The sequence below is a fragment of the Amblyomma maculatum genome, chromosome 1, assembly GCF_055883805.1.
Source record: "Amblyomma maculatum isolate TAMU_Amacu chromosome 1, ASM5588380v1, whole genome shotgun sequence".
Lineage (NCBI taxonomy): Eukaryota > Metazoa > Arthropoda > Arachnida > Ixodida > Ixodidae > Amblyomma > Amblyomma maculatum.
In genome coordinates, this window is record NC_139344.1 from 209,453,688 (window position 1) to 209,478,444 (window position 24,757).

Below are 24,757 nucleotides of genomic sequence, written 5' to 3' on the forward strand. Positions count from 1 at the left end.
CGGATTGACAAAACTATCCACAGCGTCGATTCTCGCGGCATTTTCAGTGGGGTGGCCTCTTTCTTCCAAGTAATCAGTTAGTGCCGCTGTAGCTTTGTTTCCTTTTAATTGGAGGTTCGTGCTGACAGGCGGGGATAATCGGTGTCAGCGCGGCGTCGATTCAACCGTAGCGCCGGCATTTTATGTTTTGCTCTTTGCGTTTTGTACTTACGCATTATTTTTTTTTTCTTTTTTCACGTCCCACAGAATTACGCATGAATGTTACCGGAGACCGGAGCGGCATGCGCGTTTGAGAAGTGATATAAACCTGACAAGAAAAATGGTAGAGCGAAGCTGAGGAAAACGCAGAGGTATCGGGGCCGGATTATCCGTAGTTAAAAGGCTCAGGGGCCCCCAAGAGCTCGAAAAAAAATGGCGGACTTAGAGGTTTCGTCCAAAAAAAAATAGTAAAATCATATTCCCCGATTTCCCATAGTTATAATTAGAGCTAAGGTTTTGCAATGTCGAATGCTCCAAAAGCCTTTCGTCGGATCATGCGCTTAATCGAAAGGCCAGCCTCATATTTCACCGGTCAAAGTACAAAACTACCAAAGTACCAGCTGGGATTTAAACTGATCCCAGCTGGTACTCAACTGGCATTAACTGGTTTCAGATGCCTAGCAGCTGCAAGTAATCCGGTTCCACTTGGTCAGAGGGAATCAACGGGTTACCAGCTCATCCCAGCTGGTAAACCAACTGACCTCTAATTTATGCTGTTGGTGTCGGTTGTCAGATTTATCATTTTTAGAGTAAGCAGCGAAGACTGTGACGAAAGCAATAAATTATTAGTTAGAAAATATGACTGTCCATAGCTAACAGCTGCCTCAGTAATTCGTAGATGCTGTGAGTAGAGACGAGAAGATTCTCAGGCGCGTAGTCAACGTTGAAGATGCCTTCAAGAAACCATCCCAGCAAGATGTTCGAAAACTTTCACAGAAATACCTTTACTCAATTGCTTAAAATGAGACATGTTATGCGAATACACGCCCCCATTTAAGTTTAATTCCTGTGAAATATTTAAACTTATATTTCTTCATTGGGTAAATGTAATGCTTTTGTTAAAAAAAAGGGACGCGATAGCACGGCTTATGGCTGTGCCCTGTATTAAAGGGAAGTGCATGCAGGCGAACGGGAAGCGGCATGGGGAGGCGACAGAGGGGTACCGTAAACGCTTCCCTGTGATACTTAAAGGCGGAGATTAAATGTCCACCCTATTTTTTTCCCGAGCGGCGTCTACGGCGGCGGCGGCATCTCGGTGGAATTAGTTGAATGCGCTGTCTCGTAAAATGTAAATTCATTCTGTAAATTGAAAGCAGACAGGTGCGCGATACATGCAAAAGTGCTTCATTCTGTTTTAAACGTGGAAATTATGTGCGAAATTTAAATATACTGGCTTCGTAAATTTGGTTCCGCATAAATGTAAATATACATTACTGATCATTAGAGCGTGTTAAAAATCTATTTTGTGCCAGTTCAGTAGCGATCTAAAAAGGTTTAGCTCTCCACATTTCGACATCGCTTGGAATAATAAATATAATTTCCTTTACTGACTTCACCTTAGGGAACAAAATATCGCAGTTTCTGTAGAAACATGCGTTAGGCGAGCTTCAATTCGTATTGCTGGATGAATTCACATAACTATTATGATTGGTAGCGTGCATACGGTAATAATTTGCGAACAGCTTATGAACAAGATCTATCTACTTCGTCTGTGCACACTCGCAGCCAATCGTCCTGCGCTAATTACCCAAGAAAAACTACTCGAGAAATGTCCATGTGCTCTGCAGGAAAGTAAATGTTCATGCGACGTTCATACAGTCCGCAGATTCAATCGAGTAAATATGGTGTTTTCTGTAGGAAATTCTAAAGCGCGTTATGTCTCAAGCATGACGATAGAATCAGCGAGGTAGAAAAGGGGGGGGGGGGGGTATAGGGGCCCTCTTAATTGTTTTTGAACCGGGCCCTCAATACTGTTAATCCGGCCCTGAAAGGTACGGAACATAAAATGGTAAGCGTAACGTTGAAATGGGAATCATGCAGAGTGCGTCTGAGAAATAACTCGGGTTTTTAATTCTAGCAGAGATCAAGAAGAAATGGGCATGGGCAGGACATATAGTGCAAATTGTAGATGGCCGATGGTCGCTAAGGATAACAATTGGATTCCAAGGGCGGGAAAGCGTAGCAGCAGAAAATGGGTGGTAAGATGAAGTTAGAAGTTTGCTGGGGTCAAGTGAATGCAGATAGTACAAGACAGGGTTAATACGAAAATGGAGAGACCTTCGCTCTGCAGTGAGTATAGTCGAACTGATGATGATGATGCAGGTGACGGAAAAGATTATTTAGGCAAGTCAATTGGCTGGCAAGGCCAAGTTCACACTCTACACCCGGTTGGTAGTTTACACTTGATGTCATGCATGGGGATTGGGTTACAGCGACAAGTGAAACAGAAGCCCGCGCCTCTTACTCGCGCCTCCGAGGGTACGTCTCTGTTCGATGGTATCGAACATGGAGGAAGGAAACAACTTAGGAGAGGCCCTTGCCATTCCCAATGCATTGGAGAAAGTGTGGCGGAAGTGACGTCAAAATTTAGGGTTAGCCGTGTCGGGCCATTAGCAACGGCGACGCTGTTGCTATGAAAACTCGGGCCACTGGCAACAGCGTTGCTAAGGGCCCTAGGTACGTGAGCGTCGCGGAGAAAGAAAATGCGGAGGGTAAAGGAGGAGAGACGTTGCAGCGTCCGGTCACGGCGCAGCCAGCGCCGGCTTCAAAAAAAATGACGTCAGGGCCTCTCCTAAGTTCTTTCCTTCCTCCATGGTATCGAATGAATACTGCAACCTGAGCAGGCTAGTCTCGAAGCGCTCAAGCGGTCGTCTGCGGGGCTAAGCGGAGAAAATTGAAAATTGCCATGTGGTTTCATGGTAGCGAAGCGCGGAAGCGAAGATGCGTGGAAGGAAACGATGGAGCAAGCATATGTGGCAAGTTGAGCGTGTTGGTACATAGGTACATTTCGCTATTTTCTGAGCAGGCATATCCTATTAGCTCAGCCTTTGCGCGCTGGGCACGCCGCTCCAGCGCACTGCAGTATGCTCACGAATGTGCATACAAAAACGATCTGCTCGGCTGAAATTATGGCCACACGAGGGTAAATCCAAGCAGACTACTTAACAGGGCAGATGAAGCCTGAGGCGTGCTCATATTTTCGATCTTCTTGATGCTCAAGCATAGAGTTCCTTACACTAACTAGAGGGAAAGCTGAGGGCGCTGCACTTCAGCCACCATGGGCGCGCTAAGAATCATGAGCCGGTGTGCTACTTGTTGCGGGACAGTCGGTTTTTCTCAAGTACGTGGAGTGGCGTTACTGCAATGTTTTTTTCGTTATCATCATCTGAAGGTGCGTACATAGACCGCGAAAGCCATAGTAGCGAAGGCGCAAAAGCAGACGTCGCCAATAAATGGTTTGTTTCCCGAAATGCCACTAAAAACTTCCTTAAGTGATGGCACAACGATAAATATTTTCATAACATTTTTTTATTTCAAAGTTTGCCTATTAAGTGCGAAATATTGGTATTTGTGCTGCTCAAAACTAAGCCAATAGGAGAATGGGTCATTGCTTATATTGGATAAATCTCACACTGGCATTCTGTTTCTCTCTTTTTGCAATTTATAGTCACAATATTCAATCTTAGGACATTATTTACGGTAGAACAACGTTTATCTTTGCATTAGTTTTGGCCAAAAGTTGTAGTTCTGCACTCGGTAGCTCACCGGCCCATAATGCTTTGAGCGCCCATGGTGGCTGAACTGGCCGCCTGGAAACTCCATGTAAACTCCCATAGACGGCAGCACAGCTTTCCCTCTAGGTAAGAGTAAGAAACTCTATGTGCTCAAGCATAATTGGCGCTGGCAATTTTCGCATAGCTAAAAGGGCCCGGAGCCAGACGACAGTCGTGTGCAGTTCCGTTTGCACGGCGGACACTACATAGCAGTAGGCGCTCACCTTCAATCAAACAAAGCGAATCACTTGCATTTAAGGAACCTTGTTATTGCTCCCAGGCTAAAGTGTACTGGAATATTCCAGTATTCTAGCTGATCACACACGGAGTCCTTTCTACGGTCGCCATCTTGGCTCGACTGCGGCGCCACCTATAGTTGAAAATCTCCATCGTAGTTTCAAAACTCTGCCGGTTCGGTTCGCGCGAGTTCCGACGCGATATTTGATGCTCGCACGCGCGTTCACGTGCGAGTCGGGAAACAGGTGAAACGTGGGCGTATATTTGTTTCCAGTAAGCTTGGCACCCGCTGAAAAACTCCAGCTGCCCCCCCACCGGTAAATAGTTCGTCGGTGGTTCTGCTATAAGAGGTCCACCCCCGTTGTTTCGCGAGCCCCTAGCTAATTCCGGGGTAGTGGTCCCCTATCGCTGTGAGATTCTCTTCGGTCGCGCGTGTGTACACTACCTCCTCAGTTTAATCGTCAGAACTCTGCCTGTACAAATAAGCCGTGCCCGCGCGCAGGTGTGCCTCCAGCATTTCCGAGTTAGTGCAGTGCGCTGCGCGAGCATGCCCGAGTGCAAGTCACGCGCACGCATGCGTCGTCGACGCTGCTCTCGCCGGGATCATCGCAGCTGTTCGCGGCTGAACTTTGCTGCACCCGGACATGTCGACGGGAGTCCCTCCGCGCTTTTGTCTCGTTGTGCCACCGATGGCGTTGCCCTGCCGTCCGTGAAGGCTGGTGCCAAGCGATTCTGCGAGCGCTGAGCTCGAAATCGCCCCAAGCGAGGGGAAATATGCGGCGTGCTTGTGCACAGGACTGAGCCTTGTGCGCAGATGCCTGCGTGGCCCTTATTTACCTCGTTATGTTATCGATTCCCTTGCGAACCGAATCCTTCACTCCTTACAAACTGTACGAAGGCGGTGTCAGTTACGACGAGGGGGCAAGGTCAGCTCCGGAAATGCGACGATCCGACATGTGTGGTGCAGCTTCTCTGTCGGCGAAATCATTGCTTGCGCGCAAATCAAAGCTCCACCATTGGCTAGCCGGGGAGGTAAAAGGCAGCCGCCTGTTTATCGCGGACGACGTGTTGCCTGCCGCACATTTCATTGTCCGAAGTTGCGTTCCCGCACACACCCCGCGGTGTGATTGACGCGAGCGGCGACGTGTCCGCGGCAGGCGCGCGTGCACTGTCACTGGCGGCATCGTCGCCCCGTCGGCCGCGTGGCCCAGAAGCAGGTGGCCGCTGCTCTATGCGGCTCGCAGCCCTTTCCACGTGCAACACTTGTCTGCGTGCCAGCCGAGTCTTCGCACGCGTCAACTTACGCGCGCTGATCGAACGAAGCTCCCCTGTAGGTGCAACGTTACGGGTGGTGTCTGTGCACAGCGTTTGCGCTCTGAATGCGTAACGTCCATGTGCTGTTTCCATAAAACAGAGGGGAAATTGTGCCGTCCGGATTTATTCGGGACGACTGTGCCGCTTGCTTGGCTGCCTCTTTTCCTCGTTCCTCTGTTTGTGCGGTCGTTGTCGAAGACGGCGCGCCATTCCGCAACGTCCAGATCGCCTGGCTGAAAGCCACGTTAAATACCTGTACAGACCGCGCACCGGTTCTCGTGGTTTGGATCTGTTCGGAAACACATATCCGCCTTGGTGAGAAGTGTGGCGGCCGTGGAGATTTGGCAGTGTCCGGTTCCTGTACTGCACGCGCCGCTGCCAAAAATGGTGTTCGCCCGCGGAACCTGGCATGCAATGTTTGGGCCCTCTCGAAGCCAGTCACGCAAAGCCGTCGTCCGACCTTCGCTCTATATTTAGGACGCGTGCTCTCCCGCCTTTGTTTATTGGCGTCCAGGCTGAAGCCGGTGCTGTTCGAGGGGGCGTGCGCTATGTGCGCTGGACGCATGTGGTTCTATAGTTTTCTGCATGTCCGAACGCCGTTCCGAGACGCGCTGGTTTGGGCTCCCCTCTGCTTCTGCCCACTAGAACTCTATTCTCATCGCCACTATCTTCCACGCGAACTAGCGTGAGACTTGTCCGCTTGCAAGGAGTGTCTTATACACCCTGCTCGCGACACCTGTTGAACCTTAAACTCTCTAATTGCAGGCTTGGTCTATGTGCGTGTGGCGTATACGGGAGAGTTCATAGTAACATTTTCAGGTAGTTTCAGCTGCGGCGGACGCAGTTTAGTGTAAGCACTTCTATACTTGCGTAGCTAATTGACTAAACCTTGCCACGGTTTTAGATGACCACGTTAGGTTTTTAGTGGCAACGTGGGGATCAACACCGCGGAAACAAAGGAAAACTTTCTCGAAAGCAATGCTGCAGCGCCAGGAAATCCAATAAGTTTTTTTCGCGCAATGCTGTAACTCGGCGCAGTTGGCGCTGTCGCAGCTCTTTGGCGCCAGATTATGGCGCCAGATTTGAACTTTCTGTGCTGTGCAGCGTCATGCATTTTTTTTTTTTTCGCCGTCTCTGATGCGTTCAATTTCGGTTTTATGCGAAAAAAGCCTGGTTACCTCGTGCTTTTCGAGGCTTCCGAAAATTGCGTTTTTTTTTTGTTTTTTTTTTTTTTTTTTTCCTTTCAGAAACGGTGCCATTTTCTTGTCCACTCTGAATCGGGCTCGCTTTACAACGGCGGAAGCCACTTGTTCAGGATAACCCTCCCATCCCAGCGTATACTTGCATTATGTTGAGCTTGGGCAGATAGTGCAGGGTGTGTCAGCGCGAGTGATAATTTCAAAATAGGCATTTTGAGCTCTGGAAATGACACTGCCAGGAAAAAAAAAAAAGGCTGGTCGTGTTAACCAGTAAGCCAGTTAACTGATGTCCAATAGTTGGCTATTAGGCGCTTAATTTGTTGCCTTCAGATTTACTGCTGGCCACGTTTAGTGATAAGCCATCACTTTAGGATCTCGAAAACAATTACCCTCAGCTCTCTGGCGCAACGAAATTTCTGCCTTCGCGGGCGCGTGTAATAAAAATCGCACGTGCTGAACGCTGGGTAGTTTACTCAGGATTCGTGGCGCGCACACCTCCCTCTCTTCCCTGTTCAGTGCAGTGCAGCGGGAAAGTGGAGTCTCGGATTGGTGGTGTATACTGGCCGGGCCGGACTCGAGCGACGCCGCTCGAGTTCGGCCGTGATGCTGGCCAATCGTATATCGAAATTTTAAAGCGGAAACCTCATCGTTGTCAGCATGAATGTGTCGACAAAAATGTCCCGCTTTTCAGTTGGTCGATCGGGGTGTGACGTCACAGGCCGCGGATTTCAAACGAGACCAATTGTAATTAGGCGAGTTAATTAGTGTTGGTGTGGTAGTACCCAAAGTGAGTCTGGGTTGACTTAGTTATTTACCCGATCAGGCTAATTTACTAACCAGTACTAATGGCTAACCAATCACTAACCAGTGCTAATGATTAGCTAGTCATTAACTACTTCTAATTAGTCATGTCATGACGAAATTGTCATGAGTAATGACTGATGCCATCAAATGTGACGTTATCGGCCTTGGAATCATGACCGGATGTGACGTCATCATGACGTCGCATCCGGTCATGTCTAATAACAGAAAGTGATGGCGTCACATCCGGTCATGATCCAGGCGTCCGTGCGGCGCCTTTCATTTGGCGCTTCCTCGAACGCCGCTCCACAGAGCATATAGAAATAGACGCTGTACAGGAGTCATCAGCGGTGTTCAAAATAGGTTGGCAGCGAAGAAAAGGCGTAGTATCTGTCACAATTCTAGTCAATCCCAAACGGTCCAATGCCTAAGCAGCGCGGCGGGGAAGGCTTTCGCCTTGAAGCACTTTAGTGGGCCAAAGTGCCCCCTGAATTTTTTACAATGATGTGGTTGTCGCCGGAGGCTCGCAGTAAATCGAGTGCAGCTAAGTTAAAAAATTAACCGTTAGACGTACTTAACCCGCTGTGGTGTACTCAGCGGCTTTGTCGTTCAGCTGATCCCAAGGTCACGGGATCGAATACCGTCCGCGGCGGCTGCATTTCCATGGCGGCGAAATACAAAAAGATGTAGTGCATGATGATTTGAAGTAATGGCTTCGTTGCTGCAGTCTTGCACTTGGTCGCAGAATGGTTGCGCTGCAGGTCGACCTTTTATTGACTCAGTATTAGGAGATTTTGATTTTAATGCGAAGCGGACGTTCTGAGCAAACCCCTACGTTCTGTGCCGAAAGTCCGGATTGATCGAGAGGGCCGTGACATCACAATCGCATGACCTCGCGCGCGTAATTCAAACACCCCACAACGGCCACGCCGTACTACAGGGATGACGTCGCTACACATTTCCTCATCGTTGTGCATGGTCGTGACGTCACACAATTGAGTGACGAAAACGGCGGATAAATCGTAATTATAAGGTTTCAACTTGACTCGAATTTAATTATGGCATGTACGAATGTGAAGTAAAACAAGCTGGCGAGATTGCAATCTAACCCGGGACCCTTGGATCGCGAGTCAAGCGTGCTATAGATGGCAAAGCGCACTGCTCTGTTCAGACTTAGTCGTACGTGTCGTAGAACAATCGCATGGAACCCTAGACATTACCTTGGGGTGGCTGCATCAGAAATGGTGGGACGAGTACGGAAAGGAACCCACATCAGTCTCTTCGTTCCATTCTGTGCTCTCGTTGCATAAATTTCTGCTGCCACCACACTGAAGTACGAGCCGGCTAACTCGGGTAACTACTCTCCTAATCTTATATACTAATAGGCCAGCGAGGCTAGAGATTGGAAGGTCGAAAACAAAAATACATAACCGGAAAATTGTGGAGAAAGTTTTCTTGTGGGTTTTTCTTCTTCAGCCGAGAAAACGGAAGATTGAAAATTTCCTAAAGAGATTCCAACGTTTTATAAGTGCTTGCTTTCACTATAGGTTTATATTTGAAAACTACTACAGTGTGCCTCGAGGAAAGGGTATAGCAATATTCGTCGCCTGTTATTATAGGGTTTAACGTCCCAAAGCTACATCGACTGCGAGGGACACCGTAGTGAAGGACTCTGAATATTTCGGTTGCATTGGATTATTTAACGTGCGCTGAGATTGCGCAACACACGTACACGCCTTGCGTCTCGCCTCAAGCGCAGTGCAGCCGCGATCGGACCCGTGTTCCGCCGGCTCAAGCGTCTGTCATCGCCTGTCAAGACAGGGTCTTAGACGCTCATTCTGCGTAGAAGTGAACTGAAGGCAGGTCACACGGATGCTCCAGGCCGAGCACAATAGGTCAGTTTTTTTTTTTTACATCACGGCTAATGCCGAACATTGAGGTTCGGCATTAGCCGAATCTCAATGTTGCCGCGCAATGAATATGGCAGGAAACTAGACGTTTTCCAATGTAAGCTGCTTTATGCGAATACAAGCGTTTATTTTAATACGCCAGTGAAGCATCGTGAAAAAGGTGCACCTTGAAAAATGCGTCGTGTTGAGCACGTGACAAACGGATAGACCAATTTCCGCGGCGCGGCACTCGCGAACTGGTCGTGGCTACGCTGAAATCATTCTGTTCAGTCGAAACGGGCAAGAATAGTCGCTGTAAATGTTGCTGGCGAGATGTGCGAAGTGATAAACGCTCGGAAGCGATAAGGCAGTCGTTAGTCAAACGGGCAGCAAGCAGCCGTTGGTACTGTTGCAGCCTCCGCATACCACATTCTTTGGATATGCGGCGGAGGGTCTCAGCTTGCGTATATCCGACATAGCTAACGTCATTTTTTATGCTTGTGCCTTTTAGCGAATAAACCCACGCTGTTTTGAACATTTTTTTTTAATTTACAGCTTTTAATTAAAAAAACTTGGAAAGACCTGTTCTTTTTTTTTTTTCTTTCGAGTCATTCATGGTTTTCGAAAATTTATCTAATTGAGGCAGGATTGTTGTAGTTTAAAGGGAGGCGCTGTGCATTATAGTGAAAAAGTGAATGAGTAAGCGGAGCTTACTCATTCTCGGGAATAAATTCGAGCGACGTTTAAGGTATTCCGGATTGGTAACAACCCACGTGTCTTAGTTGTGATGCTACGGATAGCCTGCTCACTGGTGCAGCCACATGCAGTGGCCTGTGAAGGGATATTTTTTTGCCCTCTTTTATTCCTTAGGCCACCTTTTTATCGTGATGGATAGAGAATACGAATGAATGTACGGCACAGCTGTAAGCAGTTATTGAACCATGCGAGAAGTTCGAATTCGGGGCCGGTTTAACGTACTGCATGGTGACGTTGGCCAAAATCACTTCATACGCGATAGCTTTCGCGAAATCGAGAGCGTTGCGGCGGATCGAGGTGCCCTTCACCCCCCGATTGACCTGACACGGCGGGTAAAGTTTGTGAAATGTAGTGTCCCCTTGCCTGCATTCGTTATTTGTGAAGTGTGGAGAACTTTCTTCTTCCAGTCTTACAGGAATAAGGTAGCATTGCTACCGGCTCGAATACGAATCTCATTTCTGCTGATGTTCTCTACTGCGAATTCGTGCAAAACGAACAATCTTGCACTGGAGTGCCAGCAGCGGAGCTGCAGTGATATAAGATGCAACACTAATATCCCCTAAAGGGACTGTATCAGCCTGTCACTGTCAATTTTTGAGCGTAGGAAAACATTTTGCGAGAATAAACTAGCGCCCGTACACGGGACTGGCGAGCGCTTCGTCTAAGCCGCCATTCCCCCCCCCCCCCCCCCCCCCCCCCCCTAGATCTGGCTTCAAGGCTGGGTTTTCTGAACCCGCCCGAGCTCTGCCGCGCGGCGTCCGATCTCCAAGGGCGTGTTGAGCTTAATGAACACCGCTACTCGACACGGGCCGCTTCGCGACGCTGAACACTGCACCCCGCGCATGTCGATCGGTGGCACCATATGGTACGTGGCTTGCGTCGTCCCTGTTCTGGAATAGAAAATTTCGGCGGGCTTTATTCGAACTTCGCTTCAATCATTCGAAATGTATGCGAAAAATTAAATTTTTTTGCGTGCACTATTCGCATCGTTCGATGAGTGGAAAGTTTACCATTTCGCCGTTTGAAATTTTCGAAGTTCCGCCCATATCCACAGACCTTGGCAACGTCCCCGCCAAAGGCCGCCTGCACTGTGCGCACAGCTAGTTAGACCCCGTGCCGCCGTCCTGAAAGGGCCTCCCTACAGAGGAGTCGTTTTTATTCGCAATCCTTTTCAAGACTTCCGACGTTTTAAGGGTTCGCCTTTTGTCCGCTGCGAAGCGGGATATTGATTTCGATAGCGAATTGCGTTTTCATCGCGCAGTCCGTATACCCATTGTAGCTCACTTAAATCTACTTTCTGCGCACTGAATTCGGTTTGAACTTTAACCTTCTATGGATGGTTCAGCATTCTTAACTCGATGTGCGCTAGTTCGCAGTACGGCTTATCCTCCAGGTTCTCGCGACGTGTGTAAACAATTGTCCAATTTCGGAGTTTGCGCCTGGCGATGTGTTGTCTATTAGTTTCATTTGTCTTTCAAGGGGTTACCTTGGGAGCTAGCCACTTGGATCTTGCTTTTCTAAGGGTTGTTTTTAAGGTGAAAGAAAGGACTTTGTGTGTGTGTGTGTGTGTGTGTGTGTGTGTGTGTGTGTGTGTGTGTGTGTGTGTGTGTGTGTGTGTGTGTGTGTGTGATATCGAGTTTTCGGCGGCTCGCGCGCTTCGTTTCGAAGGCGCAAGAAGTTACTTTTCTGGCACATGACGCAGACAAGCACTTTTTTTTTTTTTCACGTTCGTTGAACTGTGATACCTCGAGCGGTTAGTATTGTTCCATTCTCGCAGGAGCCGCCCCATCGAGCGTGACAAGCTCAGCCGGAATCCAATTACATAGTTTGAGGGGGTGGCAGTTCAGTGCCCAGTTTTCGCCGGTCGCAAGCTAGAGAATGGGTCTGAGTCAAAGGTTGACTGCACAACAGACGTCATGCTTCAGACGATAAAGAAAAAGAAGCGAGAACACGTGCCAAGTGCTTTACGAAACAATGCAACACATGCAGAGCAATACTTGAGAGCTGGCTACAATCCAGAGAAATGCACCAGTGCACGAGAGACAAATAAGAGGAATTCGTGGTTCACCGAGCATTGCATAAACAAGCCCGAAAGGCTGACCACGACCGAATCCGAGCCACTTTTCGGTGGCGCGAAAAACAAAGCACCCGTGTGCTGTGCGATGTCAGTGCACGTTAAGGGGCCCCAGGTGGTCTAAATTTCCGGAGCCCTCCACCAGGGCGTCTCTCATAGCATGAGTCGCTTTGGCACGTTAAATAAACCCCATAAACCGAACCAAAGGTGCGTGACATTGTAACTCTTGCGCAAAAGTGGAGAGACAACGCGTTTTGACAAAACTGCACGGCAGCTTTTTCTGACAGTGCAGCGGTTATTTCTAAGTTATCCATAGGGTATCCTCGCTAGTATGCTTTCCATCTCGTCCAAGCAAATTTGTGAGGTGCATATTTTTATACAGAAAAATATTGATTGCAGAGGTTCGCGTGGTCTCTCCACTTTTGCGCAAGGGGTGTACTATCGGAGACAAGTCTCTGGACCTTACGTCTGGAGAATTTGGACGATAATCTCGATGTAAATGAATTATCGTCTTATTTAGCACACATGAAAGAACTAAAGTCCAACTTTCATCAACGACATGTACGGTCCTAGACGCCTGGTCGATGCAAAGGTTATGCACTTAATTTAATTGCAGTGTGCGTGGTCCACAAACTTTTGTCCCCGATAGTACATGACGAGGCGCGGAATACAGCTCCAGTTCGAACTGAGCCACTGCATAAAGTGATCACCGGGCATCGCATTTGCACAGAGCTTCCTGCGCATCTGTTTCGGGTTCGTGCGGAAAAGGTCGTCCGATTTTCTTGCTCTGCCGGACTCTAGTTAACGGCTTCCCTCTCCGTCAAGACTAACCACTCCACTGCAATTGTTCGAAAGTTAATTGGTAGGTTTTCATTAGCTGGATATTAATTTTGCAGCATATTGTACCCACCGCGGCAGTGTGTTCCAGCAAATATACTTTCGCATTTTGAACCAATTACTTTTTTTTTTTTATTATTGCTTAGTCTTCCGTGAAACATTTTGTACACGAGCTAAACGCAAGGGCGCGCCGCGTACTACTCGCAGAATTTTTCGCCCTCAAATGGCGGGCACAGACAGCCGTAGAAATGACTCGGGAATGAAGAGGCCATACCGCATGCGATAATGCTCGCTCTCCGACCTCACAATCACATCTGTTTTCGCAGTGGTTTACGGAGTGAATGGGCGGCTTCTTAAATGTGCGCCGAATTTTCTGACAGCACTCATGGACATTCTGCCTCATTCTTGGTTCATTGTGTTTTTGTATTGCCGACACGCCGAAGCTTCTACTGGTCACTGTCTCTTTGAAATGCCATTCCTTTCATGTGTGCGGATTCCTTTTGAAAATTTGATCTGAGAAACGGAAGCCGTATAAGACCTGAGGCAAAAACTGTTTTTGCAGATTTTAGCCGCGTCTGCGGCTAAAACCTCTGCTCTGCCCTCTGCTTTGCTCTGCCCTCTCCCCGCGAGGTGGTCGAGGCTGGCTGTGACTCGGCAAAAATTAAACTGACGGATAGCTGGGTGGATGAGGTGGCGGTAGGTAGAAGTGTTAAAAGTGCAGTCTGAAGATGACTCTACAAAATCTTGCGTAACGAGGTTATGCCAGGAGGAGGGGGGTATACTAGGGTACCGAGGAATAATGACCTGGAAGAGGCGGTCTCGTGTAATAAGTGAAGCCATGTGGCCGGAACCGGCGCAAAATTTTTCTCTTAATAATGCGCGAGATGTCGGCAAATTATGAGATTCACCTACCTCGGCAAATTCTCCCTGTGAACAATCGTGCGCTGGGTTCCAGTGATATCCCTACACACTTCCTGAAGGTGTGATACTGTAAGGACTGTCATCCACTGATTACCATCAATGGCTCAACGCTCCCCTTTATTTCAATCCGTGAGCAACGCATCTGCAGTACAGGAGGCGCTGCCGTGGGAAGACCCCTCGGTGGATACGGCGTCAGCTCTTCGCTCGAGGCATACGATGTGAGCGGTACAGAGAGTACGTTATGAAAACAGTCGAATGCGAGTAGTGTGGCTCACTTGCGTATGCTCTGTTCAGTCATGTAGCACTTGAGCGGCAAGAGCAAAGCGCCAGCGGCGATGCTAGCAGCTGTGATATCGTTGGAGAGACAACGTGGTTTTCACCGACGTGTGGCCATTGATAAGCATCGATAAGCATGCAGATAAGCATGCATGGAAAAATGACACCGGATGAGCAAGCGGGTGCTCAGTTCATGCGAGGGGCATGAGCTGTCTGCCATATGACAGCAGAGATCGGGCAATACGGCAAGTTTGGCTGGATTAACCTCCTGCTGCGTTGCCTTATCTTGCAGGGCATCATGAGAGCATAAATAACCCTTAGAAATAAGTACGATAAAGGAAATGTTGCCACATGAACACAACCGCACTAATTCCTATCCGCATAGGCTAAATGCGGCAGCATGCTGTGCATCGTCGGAGTGGGTACGCAGTTTCTTCTTGGGTGCGGAGAGCAGCATCGGACAGTGGGCTGGGCCCGATGAGTCTCCGACGCACCAGCCTGCTCACGGCCATCTAGAGATGCGCGACGGCCGATCGTCGCCCCCCCCCCCCCCCCCCTTCCTTCAACTTGATTCTCTCATCTGTCACTCTACTCCTTTGAGTACGAGTACTTGAAGCCATATTCGAGAATTTCGAATTTAGTGCGTTCATGAACTCTTGGAAACGTTCGAACATAGTCGAATATTTCGAATACTCGCACACCCCTCCATCTTCAGCAATCGTATCCTCACTAACTTGGTAATTTTTGCAACACTTGTTTATTAAGTATCGGCAGACACGGCGACCAACGTACGTGTCCAAATATTGCGCATTATTTTAGAACCGTTCGACTCGGCAGCACTCTTCAAATAATCGCGCCCTCCGCTAATGGCGTCGATGGCGATCGTCATGACATCAGGATTAATCCCATTTCAGAGGGCGCGCATATTCACCTGTTTCAGACCAAGAGATTAAACCGCAACGTCATGAGAACTGGTTCTCGAGTGGTTAATTGGGGCGCTCGACTGCTGACTCCAATCGGGAAGCGCCCACGCGGGTTCGAACCCAGCCGCGGCTGCCGCTTTTCGATGGAGGCGACAATGGCGCCCGGGTGCTATGCGATGTCGGTGACCGTTCATGTACCCCAGGTGATCGAAATTTCCCGAGCCTTTCACTACGGCGTCTCTTATTTTCGAGTCAACCGCTTTGGGAACAAAATCGGTCTTTTTGAGGGGCATATGCGCCGTTGTATTTGTATTCTTTAGTTGCATTAACTAACTTGGATAGGTGGGTTGCAGAAACCTAGAAGTCAGCTTCTCTGCAGAGCAATAACCCCTTCATCATGGCGGCCAAACCTGTTTTGGGGGAAGAAATTGGGTGCAGTGCAGGAAACTTCTATTGTGGCAATAATGGCCATTTCCTGCACCCCTCTTCTTGTTGTCGCAGTTATGGGATTAAGAACCCCTCCGTTTGTAAGTGCCATTCATAACGCCTCCCCCGCCCCTACCTCCTCCATGCTCTCAATAGTGAAGGAATTCTGCTCAACAGGTCTGTGCATGACATCAGGCTGGACATAGAAGTATTCTGCGCTGCACCCTACTTCTGACCCCAAAACAGGTTTGGATGCCATGGTGAATGAGTTTTTGTTCTGCAGAGAAGCTGACTTCTAGGTTTCTGCAACCCACCTTTAGGACCATATGTCAACACTGCTTCCGTCGGAACTTCGACTAGCACGCAGGGTGCTTTTCTGCGCTTTACCAATCGGTGTGACTCATCGGATTCCTCCCGGTATCGCGTGTAATGAAGCCTCTTTTCTTCCACTCGCTTCTCGAAAGCTGCTTGGTTGCGCGAAAGGCGAACACATGCTTCAAACTACAGCGCCCAGACTGGGGGCGGTCGACGGGAGACGCTTCCGCCCGCGCAGGCGGCCGACCCCGCAGTCTCTTCTCGGCCGGAAGTGTGCATGGGCGGGGGAGTCTTTCGCGGTCGCTGTCTGTGGCCAGCCGTGTGCATGCTCGGAGGATCGCGGCGGAAACTCTGGCGCGCTCTTGGCCAAGCCAGCGGTTGTAACAAATGGCGTCTTTCCTGGCCGCCGCCGCCGCTCTGGGGCGTGACAGAACGTCGCGCTGCTATCCCCAGCCAGAGTCGCGCAACTCGCGCATGACCGTTCGTTGCGCGCGACCTCTTTAAACGACGCCAGGCGCGCTTTTCTTGCTTTCTGTCGAAGCTGTTTAATGTGTACTCATTTGAAAAACGAAGCGTCGGAGGCATTCTGCCATTTTTCCGAAGCATCAGGTTGAAAGTATGCCAGTGTTCTTACAGACCTTTTGCCAAACCGGAATCGGCAGCGCGCAGTTGCTGAATTCTGTCAAAAGCAGCGTGAGAACTGTCATCGAAATAAAAATCCGTCGCAAACTTTTAAATAGAGCCCTAATTTACCAGTTATTTATTAAAGGGATGCTAAGTATATAAGCTTGAATCGATGTGCAGATGAGGTATGTTCCACCTCTGGTCAAAATTGAACAATTCAGCATATCAAGTTGATATGTATTCTAAAACCATGTTATTTGTTCACCAGCTATGTGAATGTTAGAACTATCGAACATACTGCACTGGAAGACCATACTATTGTTCAGCACTTACAGCAGTATTCTTGGACTACCCAGGTAGCACAGAAATATTGCGAGCAATCTTATATTTTTGTTTCAGTCAAACATTATTTTGATAGCAATAATGTCCTTCTTTTTTTTTTGTCTAATGTTTTAGCAATGTTGCATATAAAGGTTGTTTTGACACACATTTAAGCAATATGAATTTAATATGTATGCAACATAAGTTCAACATTCGTGAAAATGTAGACTAACCCTGCATGAGCATGTCGGCCCACAGCTCGCAATGGTACACATCTTGCACGCTCTGCAAAGATTGCAATACAGTACAACTCCATAACACAGCAAAACTCCTACATTCGCCTGTGAATATCATACTCAAGCTTTTATATCCATCACAGACAGGTGTTCCATGAGTGATAGTGGCGAATGGATAAGCAAATATTTCTAAAATATTAGGGCTGTGCTTACATTCTATGGTGGGCATCATCTTAGAGGCCTAGTTGCAAAGAAGTGTTATTGAAGAAACACTTACTGGGGGGAAGAAAAAGGGCAGAAGTGCTGGCAGTTAGTGTTTGAAATATATATGCAATGTTTTATAATACAAAATTGAAACATTTGTAACATTAAAATGTTTATAATGCAATGTAATACATTATATAACATAACATTCAAAAGTCTGCATTATTTTGTGACAAAATGTTGGGCAACATTCGGGAAACTTGGATAACAATTCTATAACATTATTGTAATGTTAGGTGCTACCTGGGTACCATCAGATAATGCCTCTATACTGCTCTGATATATTTTTAGAATTTGATTCCAAATATTTGTTTGATACTATAGGTTCAGTGGGATACCAGAGGTGGTGTTTTTGAGCCGTTCAAAGAAAAGGATGCAAAAATAAATGAAGTACCACGCCAAAAAGTTTGTTTCAGCCTGCTGATCCTGGCCAGCCATTCAAATCTGTTTGACAATTAATGGCTGTAAATAGACATCTCTATAATGTCAATGGCCTCTATGATCAATATGTCTTAATATATAGACATTTTAAAAAATTTGTCCTTACAGTGAAAATTGCTGCATTTTTTTTCTTGAGCTTGCTGTTTAATCTCCGCGCATCTTAAAGAATCCCAGGTGATCTGAATGAATTCAGATGCCTCCACTCCAGCATCCTCCATGGCCCATGCTACTGCAAAATATTAAATGCCAGAATTTTTTTTTCCTGGTTAGCTTGTAGAAAGTCCTTGAATTCATCTCATTTCTGCTTACTATTGCGGCAGCATTCATTAGTGCAGTTTTCAAAGTTCTTGCTGCCCTGTTGCATTACATCTCCAGTTTTAGCTCACTGATGTGTTTGTTCCAGCGGACTCAATTTTTTGGACCTGATGGTGCGGCAAGGCGCTCTCGACAACCTTCCAAAAACTCCATTCATCATGGGATTCGAATGCTCTGGAGAAGTCGAGGCTGTGGGTGAAGGTGTAACAGATTTCAAGGTGAGAACTGATACACACAAGCACATATGCAGTTGTAAACCTTGCTCATTAACAAGCTGGCTGATATTCTCTTAACTGCTTTCAGTGTTCGTCTGGGCTATCCTTGGCTGTCTTAATATCTGGAATGTAGCAAGATTGCATGATGTTAACACCCATTACAGTAAAGGTGAAACAAGATGGACATCAAGAAAATATGGGCAATATATTCATGGCTCCTGATACCAAGCATGCGGTGGAGGCTAAACTCGTGCCTTATCTAGCAATAATCAACAGTTAAATGCCTGTGTTGGCAAATTCTGCTGGTGTGCTCACTTGCACCGCCCAGAAACCTTCATATTTTCTCTGCAGAACTCTAGAAAGATACATATGCGAGTGTGCTGCATATTTTTGGCGTACCTGTATTTGAGCACTCTTAATATACATAATCTGCCTGCTTCATTCTAAAGAACAGCTTTTAAATCGTTGCATTGAACTCGTGACAGCTGTGGAAACAATGACACCAGGTGCTGCTCAGGTCTGGCGTTCTGGTAACAAGTAAGAATTGCTTTAGAGGCAAAGTTGTTGGATTGTAGCTGTATAGGCATGCATTCTACTGTGGAATCTGCAGCTCTAGCTGTAATTGTATATCGAAATGTTTAATAACTTTCAATCATTTGACTTCCATTGAAATTATGTTTGGAAGGTGGCAAGGTCAATTCTTGTAGGGGTAGGCCAAAAGGCAGGTGCCACAGGGGGAACCCAGAAAGTGGCAACTGTGGAGATTTTGACGAAGGTAAAGGATTGCATACCCTGAACGTGGTTGCCAAGGGAGCAACTTTGTGGGTGGCTGCCATGGACGGTTGACATGCCTTACACTGGCAAGAAAGAAGGCGAGGAAAGCAAAAGGCTATGTGCAATAAAATTTCAACCAGCTTTAGCAGCATTAAACTTCAGCTCATAATGTGGCGAGCACCCAGACTGCCCTGCTGTGATGGCTCAGTGGTTAAGGCACTCGACTGCTGAGCCTGACTGCAGTGGGCATATTCAGAAGATCTTCACATGGTTGAAATCATATATGGAGCTCTCCACAAACGATGCTCATCACGGCAAATATTTCGCTTTGCAATGTTGAATCTCACTTCGCATACAATGTTGCTTTTTCACTATTCAAGGTAACTGCTTTGCTACGCAGGTTGGAGACCGTGTGGCTGCCTTGACGGAGTACAAGGCTTGGGCCGAGCTGGTCACTGTGCCAGCAAAACATGCCTACATATTGCCAGCATCCATGTCTTTCGATGATGCAGCAGCCGTGCTCATGAATTATGTGGTGGCCTATTCTCTTCTGTTTGACATTGGAAACTTGCGAGAGAAGCAAACTGTGCTGATGCATTCCGTTGGTGGTGGAGTGGTAAGATGCATTTTGTCTTTATTACTCATTTCAGAAAACTTCCGTTCAGTAAAGTAATGGCATTAAATCTTAAGCTCTTTTCTTCACAGTATTCCTTTAACATGTCTCTTTTGTGGCTTTGAAAAGGCACTGTGCTCTTAAAATATTTGTCATCCTATGCACACATTTGTGTGCAAAATTTTTTTTTTTTTCGTGGTGAACCTTTCAATTTTTTTACAAGAGGTCAATTCAACATCCTTTCCCTTCCAAAAAGGGAGGTTCTTGTACACAGAGCAAACCCAGTAAAAAATTTGAACACTTAAGCTTTGCCTTAAGGCAATGTTTCAACATAGCCTTTGCATTCTGCTGTTTTACAAATTCCTCCTTCATATTGAAATTTTTAGTTATTGCTGTAACTTCAGTACACATCCCAAGCATGGCAGCAAGTCATACGCACGACAACTCATTCACTAGGTGCCCCTTTGACAAGCTTGGTGCCAGCAACCCTTCATTAGCTATGCGTTGCGCGACTACTGCCTGTCGTTCAGAGGGCCTGAGTTCAAACTGCAATGGTGACAAGCCTATTGTATTCAAATACGCATTTTTCTAATAATTTCTGGGTTACGGTTCTCAAATCTGGGGCCTGGTGGTGACTTTCCAGTTCAACGAGCTCAATACGCTATTGCATAACATTCACAAAACAAGCATGTTTTGTGAATGTTTGTGATTCAAGTTCAAGCATGTTGTCTGCTACCTTAATGCGAACAGGTTTTCCCACCAGTAATGGTTTCATGAATTACAGCACTGTGTGCATCTTTGAAACAACTACGGACCATGTAAACATGTTTATCGAGGGTAAAAAAAGGTGCACAATCAGTATTGCGTCGGCCACCACATCACCAAATTTTCCAAGCTAGCCTTACCAACACGGAAGGTACCTGCGATCGAAAATTCCTGCTCTCCCCCTCAACATGCGCTGACCCGAAAGAAAATGAAGATAATGGTTCCTGTTTGCAGCTCAGTACCCCACCTGTATCATTTGGGTGCATCCAATGAGAAAGGCCTGCCTACTTCCATTGGGGCAGAGGTTGCTAAGCGTGTGCAGCGAGGTATCGTCCTGCTTTGTTGAGGAGCAGTTACAAAGTCCATGCAAAGCTCCATGCAAACGCTCAAAAAGACCACCCCTACAGATTTGCTGCATTATAATGATTTTCAAAACCTTCAGGGTCCCTCCAGATCTGCGAGATCCCAGGTATTTATCTGATGAATAGTGGAATTTTCACTCGAAGTCCAGTCACATCACTACTGAGACATTGTACACAGTATGACTCTGATCAAAGATGGAAAGCAAGATTCTTCTGGGTCCTGAGCCTTGTTGTAATTAAAGGTAAGAGAGCAGACATGCACTGCAGAAGCTCGTGACAAGGAAACGACAGTGCGGAAAAATGAAGTAAAATAGTAAACTACACCTGAAAGCTTGTGGTAGAAGTACGGAAGTCAAGCACACCGCAGGAGCTTTTGAAAGAAGGGACTTTATAGGCAGTCTCCACGTATAACCCACGCATTTAACTTGTAACTTCATACTAACAGCAGAAGCTGCTCTTGACACATGCGGAGATGACCTAATAGTCGACCACATCTTCTGTGCAGACAGCTCTAATACTAACATTTGACGTTGGCTTTCAAAGAACAAGTTTCTCTTCACCCAGCATTGCTTTAAGTGAGTGCCCTCATTGGCATGTCCCATATTTTTAGGCTTCAACCCATAATATACAGCTCCTAACTCTGTGTTTGTCACATGATAGCATTAGTTGCTTATGCACCACTAAATTCAACACTTGTGCTACAATTTTCAAACATTGTGGCACTGAGTATGAAATTTTGTGCATATTATCATTTATACCGAAGTGGATTTTCTTGAGACCTGGAAATGTCATCTAGGTGGGAAATTATTGAATTGAATGGAGACCAAAAGGGCTTGACTAGTAATTTTTATTCCTAGGTGTAGTGTGTTGTCAGAAATCTCACTGTAGGCTGATTTCTTTGAAAGTACTTGCTTAGTCATGGCTTGAATTTGCTTTCTAGGGCCATGCTGTGGCACAGCTCTGCAAGACTGTCCCAGATGTGACACTCATTGGTACTGCCTCCAAGAACAAGCATGACTCTCTGACCAACCTGGTTACTCACCTTCTTGATCATAGCTCAGACTATGTTCAGGAGGTTAACAAGTGAGTGTACTGCCGTTGTGTGGCTTTTTCATCCCTCCAGTGAGGTAATTTCTGTGGCGAAAAAAACTATATAGAAAGAGGCACAAAATGAAGAGCCACTACCCTGCACCCTCAAGTGTGTCGTCAGTTAGCCTTAATCCTCCTGTTACTCTTCCACATCCTCAGCTTTTCTTAATGCACTCTGCGTGAATTACCATATTTTATGGTGTATAATTCGTTCACCCCCCTTCTCAAAGAGCAATTTTTGAGACAAAAGATATGTCACACTGTTATAAAACACACCCATTCACTCGTTAAAAAACTCGTTAAAGATCCCATTGGGAACTTGTTAGAAAATTCGTTGATCACATTATGAGAAAGTGCGACGAAAATACATGCTGCCCCACCGGGCAAATTTTGTCACGTCATAATTGTTATTTTTCAGGTAATTTTGATTTTATTTTAATTTTGTTTTATTGCTATTTTATTTTAGATCAATTTTTTTATTAAATTTAACCCCAAATTTACACTTCGTAAATTTAGTTTTACGTGATTTGAAAGCATGTTTTACTCAAAGAAGAATGAGGCCATGAATTGTTTGCGAATACAGCCTTCTAAAACACTATCACACTTCATACTTTCAAAATACTCGTTACTGTACTGACTCAAAATTACCAACATGATTCAAGTTCAAGCAATCAATAAGCTGGTTTAAGAGAATACATAACTTTAGGGAGCCAATAAAAGGTTGTTTAAGGGTCCCAACAACTTGCCTTCAGATACTTCGCAAGAAGAAATTGGGCTGTTGACTCAAGGGTGCCCTATTCTTGCAATCTCTGACCCCCGGTCCTGGAGTCCCTGGGAACTGACCATATTACGTAATTGCTTATGGCGGCAGACTTGCAACTTGCAGCCAGCCATTAACTTCAGGCATTTTTGAATGGCCGTGTGTCTACATGTATACCAGGCAGGGACAGCAACCTACATATCTGGGGTTCTTCACCTTCTGAAAGCCATTATAGCTTTTCAAGGAATCAGTCGTAATATCCCTAGTGTTCTTAAGTGTTAATGCTGGCCATTAGTGGACTTTCATTACATCTACACTACCACGTAGGCCTCAAAGCTCATCAGAACAGGCCTAAAATTGTTCTTGCAGGTAGCCTGTATCAGTAGAAAAGATCCACCACCTGAGCTATTCATTTTCGAAAGCAATATCCACATTCATTTTTTGTTGTTGTTATGCTTTAATTTTCAATGGCAGCTGTAGTAGTCATAGAGCACTTGCTCACTTGCACAGCATGTGAATATTGAACATTTCTACTAGTACAAATGTCACTTTGAGATAGAATGTATTGAATGTATTTATTCTGTGGGTGCATCATAATTTTCTTTAAATACGTAGCTTGCACACCACCGATTTTCGGTCAAGTCCTTGCCTGGCTCTGCTCAGCTAATAGAAGTGAACCAGGATATGCTTCCTGGCTTGCTGGCAAGCAGGAATGGCTGAATGGGCCCATTGTTTACTCATACCATTTCCTTGTTTGTCTTCCGTGCAGGATCTCCCCTGATGGAGTGGATCTAGTCTTGGATTGTCTTTGTGGCGAAGATTGCAAGAAAGGCTACAGTCTGTTGAAGCCTCTGGGAAGATATGTTCTTTATGGTGTGTATGATGGCTATTTTTGAACACATTATTTACCTGCAAAGATGCGAAATGCCATCTTTGCAAAGCATAGCAAAGAGTTGGTTGAAACTGACTGTTTTCTAATGTATTCATGCATTGAGCAATTAGAACATTGCATATATTAATATGCCGTTTCAGTAAGATTTGTTCCATTTCAGATGGTAACAAAAAATTTAAAATTTTTCTGACTGTGTTTCAGTTCGGTCATGGGGCTTTGGTTATGTTAGAAAGAAATGATCTTGTTCGTTGGCAGACTAACATAAAATGATGTTGCAGGAACATCATGCATTGTCGCAGGGGAAACGAAAAGCTTCTTCAGCTTTGCCAAGTCGGTAAGCAATGCTTCCTCACTTATCCTGAATGCCTGATTAATGTGGTCATTTGATGCTTTTTAAAAATCGGAAGGGATGATTTCTCTAAATACCCTCACTTTTACCACTTCTTAAAGTGGGTAAGTGTATTTCATTCAGCTTTAATTAGACGTGCTGGGTGCAGTGCATTATCTGTGACTGATTACTTTAGTTTTCACGTTTTAGGTGTCGTACGCGCTGTACACTGGGCAGGTGTGTTGTACAGCTTTGAATATAGTTGCTGAGCACATGGTACTGTGCAACATTTCACACCTGACAGCATAACAGTTAGCGGCATAATTTATGCCTGGCTGTGTTTAGTGCAGATAGATGCTTTGTCATGAGACTTCACGTGCTATGCATTCAGGTCTTACTCTGAGATATGTATACTAGCAACTGCAGTAAGTGAAGAAGGCCTAGTTCTTAACTCTAAGAGCACCCAATGTTGCTCAAGCCTGATATGTAACCACATACATGCTGAATCACTTCAGCACACATTGAATACCACAGAGCTACCTAAATTTCCAAAGCACTCTGAAGTAGAGATAAGCGCACTTTATTTCGATGCAGTATTGACTGATCTGCCAGTTGATCCTGCTATCCAAGCCCATTGCATTTCGTGATGAAAATTTCTGCTGGTTCTAGCAGTGTTCCAGTTCCAGCTGAGCTGGTTTTTTAGTGCATTCCAAATTCTGGGACTAGATGCCTTGGCATCATCGAAATATCGAAGTAATTTTTTTGATAAACAATTACTGTAATAACGTTTCTATGTTGCTGCAATATTACATTCAGGTGCTTAAGCAAATTGCTCAATACGCATGGAAGATTGGACACTTGTGACCTATATGCTACAACTTTAATAACCCTATAGGACCATGCAGGCCCCACCGTAATGTAGAACTCTGTGCACGTCGTGATTTCAGGATGTACAGCATTTGGCATATTTATCAAAAA

The 24,757-nt window shown here is 46.2% G+C and overlaps 1 protein-coding gene across 2 annotated transcripts in view; it reads left to right on the forward strand.

The window, feature by feature from the left end:
* The window catches only part of LOC146205486 (putative NADPH-dependent quinone oxidoreductase VAT1L), a 43,392-nt gene that overhangs the window by 12,080 nt on the left and 6,555 nt on the right, over positions 1 to 24,757 (forward strand). For both annotated transcript variants that reach the window (XM_084590183.1, XM_084590184.1), the window contains exons 2-6: positions 18,070 to 18,199; positions 19,371 to 19,586; positions 21,651 to 21,793; positions 23,329 to 23,432; positions 23,730 to 23,785. In XM_084590183.1, coding sequence (XP_084446309.1) covers positions 18,070 to 18,199; positions 19,371 to 19,586; positions 21,651 to 21,793; positions 23,329 to 23,432; positions 23,730 to 23,785 — 649 coding nt within the window. The remainder of the gene's footprint in view (positions 1 to 18,069; positions 18,200 to 19,370; positions 19,587 to 21,650; positions 21,794 to 23,328; positions 23,433 to 23,729; positions 23,786 to 24,757) is intronic.